This window comes from Pseudophryne corroboree, chromosome 2 (assembly GCF_028390025.1).
Source record: "Pseudophryne corroboree isolate aPseCor3 chromosome 2, aPseCor3.hap2, whole genome shotgun sequence".
Lineage (NCBI taxonomy): Eukaryota > Metazoa > Chordata > Amphibia > Anura > Myobatrachidae > Pseudophryne > Pseudophryne corroboree.
In genome coordinates, this window is record NC_086445.1 from 852,293,705 (window position 1) to 852,301,161 (window position 7,457).

General features: G+C 41.8%; 1 protein-coding gene across 1 annotated transcript in view; it reads left to right on the plus strand.

Moving 5' to 3' along the window:
• The window catches only part of GRPR (gastrin releasing peptide receptor), a 372,294-nt gene extending 365,854 nt beyond the window's left edge, over nt 1-6,440 (plus strand). Inside the window, exon 3 of the mRNA XM_063955805.1 lies at nt 1,289-6,440. Coding sequence (XP_063811875.1) covers nt 1,289-1,681 — 393 coding nt within the window. The 3' untranslated portion in view covers nt 1,682-6,440. The remainder of the gene's footprint in view (nt 1-1,288) is intronic.
• The last annotated feature ends 1,017 nt before the right edge of the window (nt 6,441-7,457 follow it).

Below are 7,457 nucleotides of genomic sequence, written 5' to 3' on the forward strand. Positions count from 1 at the left end.
GGCGGCAGATTTGCTTGCCAGTATCAGCAGTAGTTGCGTTGCTGAGAAAACCACACTTGCAGCAGCATTTGCGCACTTCTCTGAACCAGGGCCTTAGTTTCCAGCTCTAGATTGGTTATTTCAGTCCCTGCCTCTACCTACTCTTGTCTGATTTGAGGAGTGATTTGTTATAGGAAAGTAAACTACATTTATTTGTGCTCAACTTATTTCTTGCAGTCCTGCCAACTCTTTTTCAGATACTGGGCCAAATTCAGAGTGGATTGCTGCAGCGACAATGATCGCAGTCTGAAGCCCTTTGGGGAATGCGCTTGCACAGCGGGTGCACTTCGCGTGCGCAACCCGAGAGGCCCAGTGAGATGCTAAAAGCATCCCAGGGCTGCGATCGCCTCTGCCTGATTGACAGGCAGAGGCGGTCACGGGAGGGGGTGTGCCAGTGATGTTAGAATGCCATTGGTGGGGCGCCATCCGGACAACTCAGGTGTGTGCTGACCATAGCGGGGGCAGACCGCGGTGGCTGCATGATGTCACACTCAGCCGCTGCAGGTAGCTATTCAGTCGTGTGCAAAAGCATCGCCGCCGCGCAGTGCTTTTGCACCCATGCAGGGGGGGCAGGGCCTGACACGCGGGGCGGACTAGCCCTGTGCTGGGCGTCCCTCCACATGTATGAGTAACTGATCGTAGATGTGCTAAATTTATCACATCTACAATCAGATCTGAATTACCCTCACTGTCAGGTTCGCAATAACATAACAGCCAAATTCCCTAAATACACATGTAATTTTGATGCAGGTACTTACTGTATTTCCATCATATTTATAATTCAATTTAAAAAGAGCAAGCTGACTTAAAATAGCTTTATTGCAAGGGTTTTATATAATGTTTTTTATCTGTTCTAAATAGGGTACAGAGATGAAAATAAAAACAACAACCAAAAAAAGAACGTTTTTTCTCTAGCTTCTAATTGTGTTTGCCAGCAAAGTACAGGTATTTATATAATTCAGGCAGGGCTGATTTGTTTTCATCATTTTTACAAATGAAACTGTTCTGCTCTTTAAATAGAATATAATTCAGAGCGGCATGTAGAGAAATCTAAATAGAGAACGATCTAGGTGATAAAAGTGGCAGTTTGGTATGTAATGCAATAACTGAGAGATGTCTGAAAGTGAAAAAAATCTTTATTAAATGAAGTCTCTTTAATACTGGCTATGATAACAAATGAAGTACCATAAATGTTTTCCATATACAGTAATAGGATGTGCACACTAATTTAAATGTCCTTTCTCTTTAGATCGAATCCCGAAAGCGACTTGCTAAAACAGTCTTGGTATTTGTTGGACTCTTCGCATTCTGCTGGCTACCCAACCATGTAATCTATTTATATCGCTCCTACCATTACTCAGAAGTGGACACTTCCGTTTTGCACTACATCACCAGCATCTGTGCTCGGGTGTTAGCTTTTACCAATTCTTGCGTGAATCCGTTTGCTCTGTATTTGCTCAGCAAGAGTTTCAGGAAACAGTTCAACAACCAATTGTTCTGCTGCAGGCCCAGACTCATTGTGAGGTCTCAGAGCATGGGAAGGAGTACCACCAGAATGACCTCTCTGAAAAGCACTAATCACTCCATGGCCAGCTTCAGTCTGATTAATGGCAAGCATATCTGTCATGAAGGCTGTGTATAAAGTTGTTATGTTTTATAATAGACATTTGGATACTTCCACTTGCTCTCTATTTGAGTGTGTAATTCCATATTTGTAAATAGTACAGATAGTATTGTAAGAAACAGGGTGTTACAATAGAAATGGGGGTTAAGACATGATCACCAAAAGTTGGTGGAGGGGTTGGCAACACATAGCCATATTTTTCAGATGCCCCTGTTCTAATGAGCATGTTTGGTTTCTGGCACTAACCCAATGATGCACCATTTGGGATTTTTATTTTTATGAAGTAAACAGCTCATCTGCCTGACTTTCAGACCAGCAGTGTATGGAACATCCAGAGAATATGGATAAGTATTACTGGCCCACACCCTATAACCATGGTATGGGCTTGTGGTAACTAAGCTACTGACAATAGATTATCACTCTCCAGCTATAGGGGTCTCTTTACATAGGGGTCTATTCATGAAGCAGTGAAAAGTGTGGAGAAGTGAGCCAGTGGAGAAGTTGCCCATGGCAACCAATCAGCATTGAAATAACATTTATCATTTGCATACTATACAATTGTACGGAGCAGCTGATTGGTTGCCATGGGCATCTGCTCCACAGACTCACTTCTCCACACTTTTCACTGCTTCATGAATAGACCCCTAAGCCTTGTATGGAGATAAAGTGGACGAAGATAAAGTACCAGTTAACCAGCTCCTAACTGTCCTTTTTCAAACACAGCCTGTATCATGGCAGTTAGGAGCTGATTGGTTGGTACTTTATCTCCATACACTTTATCTCCATCCGAGGCTTAGTAAATAGACACCATAATCTTTTAACATTGGTTTTATTTCAATTATGAAACAGGGAACCGGAGAGTTAAATCTATAAATATCACTACTTACTTTCTTCTGTCACATTTAAAGACAACATCAACAAGTACTTGTAATATTCCCAGTGGCATCTTCATTTACTAAAGGGGAGGTCCCCTCAGGATATATTTTTGGTGGTCCTTTCTATCCTTCAACAGCAGCATGGTAGGTGCCCCTCTCTCAAGACCCAACCCTTTACCATTTGAGGACCTTCAAAGTTAAAACTGTACAAGGATTAATGCTCAGGACATATAATAATGGTGGCTGGACCACCTTATGATAATGCAAAGTGTGATGTTTTTGGTGGAGGGGATGAAGAGAGGGACCCCCGTACACATCGTTGGTCTGAGAGGAGGGAGAGCCACCATGTAAGAAACAGATAAAGCTTTATTATTCATAGATCATGTACCATCAAGTTATGTAAAGTGGTCAGATATTTAAATATGTATTAAGAAGTATTTATTTTCTGCATAAAGTTATTAAGTTATACAGAGTATTGTTTACTGGTGCTGATGCCCCTGTTTGAGCACTAAGGTATCTTGGGAAATAACATTTGGAAGCAGCGTGAATTAATGAATATGAATTAGAACATGTATCAAGTGGTATTGTACATTAACAAGGTAGGAATAAAATAAGCACAAATGCCATATTTTTAATATATAGTAAACTTATGCATGACACACATAAATATAAAGATAACGGTTGTTCATTTATGTGTCTTGAATGTTATAATTAGCCCTGGAGATATTAAACAATGGCATGCATACTATTTTCATATTTATGCACAGCATGATATGAAAATGCATATTGCCAAAATGAAAGAAAACCACAAAGTTGAATACCCTCATTATTGCAGAACTACAAGTCCCAGCCAAAGTTATGTTTACACCATATTGAAAGACACAGATTGTCAAGCTGTATACAGCATGTAGCTGAGAATGAATATGTACAGTCTGCCTTAGTTCATTATCCTTATGAAAATTGATTAAAAAGCTGATTGCTTTTTTAAGAAAATGCAAGTGAACCAGTTCCCATAAAAAATGTTTGTAAATTTAGGAAACAGAGTAGATATGCAGGGTAAACTGTAAATACCTCACAACCAATGGTTTATCTATAATGGGTACATGTTGTGCAGTGTACATGGGCCCCTGGGTCAAGGGGGCCCAGACTGCACAACCTATACCTAGTTCTTGAATACTTGCCCTTCCGGAGTGAGTCCCGCGTAGGCTACAGTCACGCTGCACAAGTGACCAGGAAAATGGTGCAGTGGCCATTTTCCCAGCATTTCATGCATGAGCAGTAAGCAAATCACTGGGAAAATACAGTAGATGCCATGCCATTTTCCTGGAGTCCTGCACATGCACACTAGTTTCTGGTACAGCACTAGGGTGTCCTAGCGACCCTAGTGCACAGAAACTACTGTGGTGCTGTCAAGAGAGGAGGGTGCCCAGATGGAGACTGCACATGGGCCCCAGCCCCTTCTCCCAACTGTCCCGATTTTGGCAGGATAGTTGTGAACTGATAGTAGCAGACTTGGGTAGATCGAGGTGGAGCTATTTTTGTACTTATTTTGCACGTCTAAAAATTGGTAGGTGTATAAATATTTTTGCTTTTTATAAAAAGAACATATTAGTATAGGTTTTAAGGAGCAGTTGCTGAAAATGTATGCTTTTTATTGTAATTCAGAAATGTGTATGTGGACTTCTCAACTACACAAAGTGTAGGATTTGATTTTATAGGCTGAACCAATACTAGACCCATTCTATTCACATAATGTACCTTATGTATCACAGACACAAGAGACACACAGTAAAGCTGAAATGCTAAATATGCAGTAGTTTAATACATTTCTATTTCCACTAATGCATCTAATTGCCATCATGGCACATCCACACCTTACCTATAGTACCATAATGTTTTTAGAGATTCTTCTATAAAATGTCTCTGCATACTTTTAAGAGTCTGCAGGTCTGGACGAAAGTAGGTCTGGATGCAGTGGTCACTACAAAATCATTTTATGGCCACTGCCTTTAAACTTTTTCTTTACCTACTAAAATAGTAATTGGTTCAACCTCATTTATGATTAATCTTGAGTGTGATGGTGCATAGATACTAGACGATATAGTAAACAATACAGCTAATTTTTACCCTCCTGAGTGATATTGTTTACTATATTGCCCAGTGTGTATGCTGTTGATAACTGCCGATGCGCGGCCCTGCAGGTCGTTAATGACCCTCAGTGTCAGCCGTGCATGCAGCTATATTTGGACTCATCATCCAAAACTGCATGCACGGGCCGGCCGCGGCATTACGTCACTGTGCGATATCGCAGGAGTGTGTATGTCCACGTTGGGCGGCCCGGACTGGGAGGAGGACACGCTAGATGATGTCGCTCATGGAGCTAAATCGCCTAGTGTGTACGCACCTTAGAATACATTGTATTCACTGTATTCAGTAATTTATATGTGTTTCAATCTTTTTTTTTTTACTTAGAAATACACCTACAATTCCACCTTTCCTCACTGAATTAGTCTCTCTCATAGCACAGGGCAAAGCTAGGTTTCAACCAGCTTTTTTTTGTCTCAGTGATTGCAAGTTCCTTGTGAATTAATACAGTAGGCTACATTCACTTGTACATTATTTAAGATCACTGTGTGTAGTTGAGAAGTCAATTATTTTGCTCCTTTTTGGCACTTTGTAAATGCTCTAATTTCATAGTTCTGACAGGCTCTAATGTCTCTGTTTTTAATATTGTCCAACTGCACAAAATACATTATCTCTTTCTGTATGACTTTTACATAATCTATTCTTATTGTCCTGGTTTTATATATTATAATTCATTAAAGATGAGCATTTAAAATATATAAAAAATTATTATTAGTGACTGTGGGGCATACTGTATGTATCAACGCTTGGAGAGAGATAAAGTGGAGAAAGAGAAAGTGCCAACCAACCGGGTGTGGTATTGAAGGTCAACAGTAACTAGGTCGACAATGTCTAGGTCGACCACTATTGGTCGACAGTAACTAGGTCGACAGGGTGTCTTAGTCAACAGGGTCTTTAGGTCGACATGTTCTAGGTCGACAGGTCAAAAGGTTGACATGAGTTTTTTATGTTATTTTGGTGTCGTTTTCTTCGTAGAGTGACCGGGAACCCCAATTAGTGCACCACATCCCCTCGCATGGCTCGCTTCGCTCACCATGCTCCGGGCATGGTGCCTTCGCTCCGCTACCACTTCGCTCGGCACAGATTACCATTCCAATCGTAGTCCACGTGGATCGTTAAGTATGAAAAAATTCAAAAAAAGAAAAAATTGTGAAAAACTCATGTCGACCTTTTGACCTGTTGACCTAGAACATGTCGACCTAAAGACCCTGTCAACCTAGTTTATGTCGACCAATAGTGGTCGACCTAGACATTGTCGACCTAGTTACTGTCGACTTAGAGACCGGATCCCAACCAACCAGCTCTTATAATTTTTCAAACACAACCTGTAACATGACAGTTAGGAGCTGATTGTTTTCACTTTACTCCTCTCTTTACTGTATTTCTCTGCAAGCTTTAATACATAAAACCCTATATCCTGTTTAAAGTCGTAGTGCACCAATGCCTGCCTAAACCATAATATATGTGACACACATCAAATGTACCTTTCTAGCAGCAGTATCCCTGTAATTGAATTTAAAACGTTGGCACCTACAATATGTAATTTTTTTACAGGGGCATGTGAATAAACATTGCAATCTTTAATTTCAAATGACCAGTTTGTGTACAGCCTGCATGCATGCTGCAGGATTATAAAAAATGTTCATTTGTTGATTGCTCTTCAGTTAGATTAATATTTGTTTTTATTCAGTTTGATGAAAAAAGCTACACATGTCCTCAATATCTGTTGTGTAAAAAATAAAAAACCTGTTAAGTGACCAGAGTTGCAATTTGTTAACATCATTTCATAATTATATTGTACCACTGATCTTCTAAGTGTCTCATTCCTGATAATATCAGGGGGAATAGAGATTTATTTCAGTACATGCTGCCTATCGGACCCAAGGCAAAAGTTTGTGAGGGCTAAATGTAGCACCCAATGGTGACAGGAAGGTGGGCCCCTCTCAGCTCTGGGCCCCATAGCAGCTGTACTCCCTGCACCTATGGTAGCTACGCCCTTGTATATAACACATGTAACTGTGACAGGAAAGGTGGGCCTCTCTCAACTCTGGGCACCCATAGCAGCTGTACTCCCTGCACCTATGGTAGCTACGCCCTTGTATATAACACATGTAACTGTGACAGGAAAGGTGGGCCCCTCTCAGCTCTGGGCCCCATAGCAGCTGCACTCCCTGCACCTATGGTAGCTACGCCCTTGTATATAACACATGTAACTGTGACAGGAAAGATGGGCCTCTCTCAGCTCTGGGCCCCATAGCAGCTGCACTCCCTGCACCTATGGTAGCTACGCCCTTGTATATAACACATGTAACTGTGACAGGAAAGGTGGGCCTCTCTCAGCTCTGGGCCCCATAGCTGCTGTACTCCCTGCACCTGTGGTAGCTACGCCCTTGTATATAACACATGTAACTGTGACAGGGAAAGTGGGCCCCCCCTCAGCTCTGGCCCCATAGCAGCTGCTCTCCCTGCACCTATGGTAGCTACGCCCTTGTATATAACACATGTAACTGTGACAGGGAAAGTGGGCCCCCCCTCAGTTCTGGCCCCATAGCAGCTGCACTCCCTGCACCTATGGTAGCTACGCCCTTGTATATAACACATGCAACTGTGACAGGGAAAGTGCCACCCCCCCCCCCCCTCAGCTCTGTCCCCATAGCAGCTGCACTCCCTGCTTCTATGGTAGCTACGCTCCTGCTATCAACTTATGATGAACAAGCCTAAACCCTGAGGAACCTTTAGGTCAGTGATGGCTAACCTTGACACTCCAGTTGTTG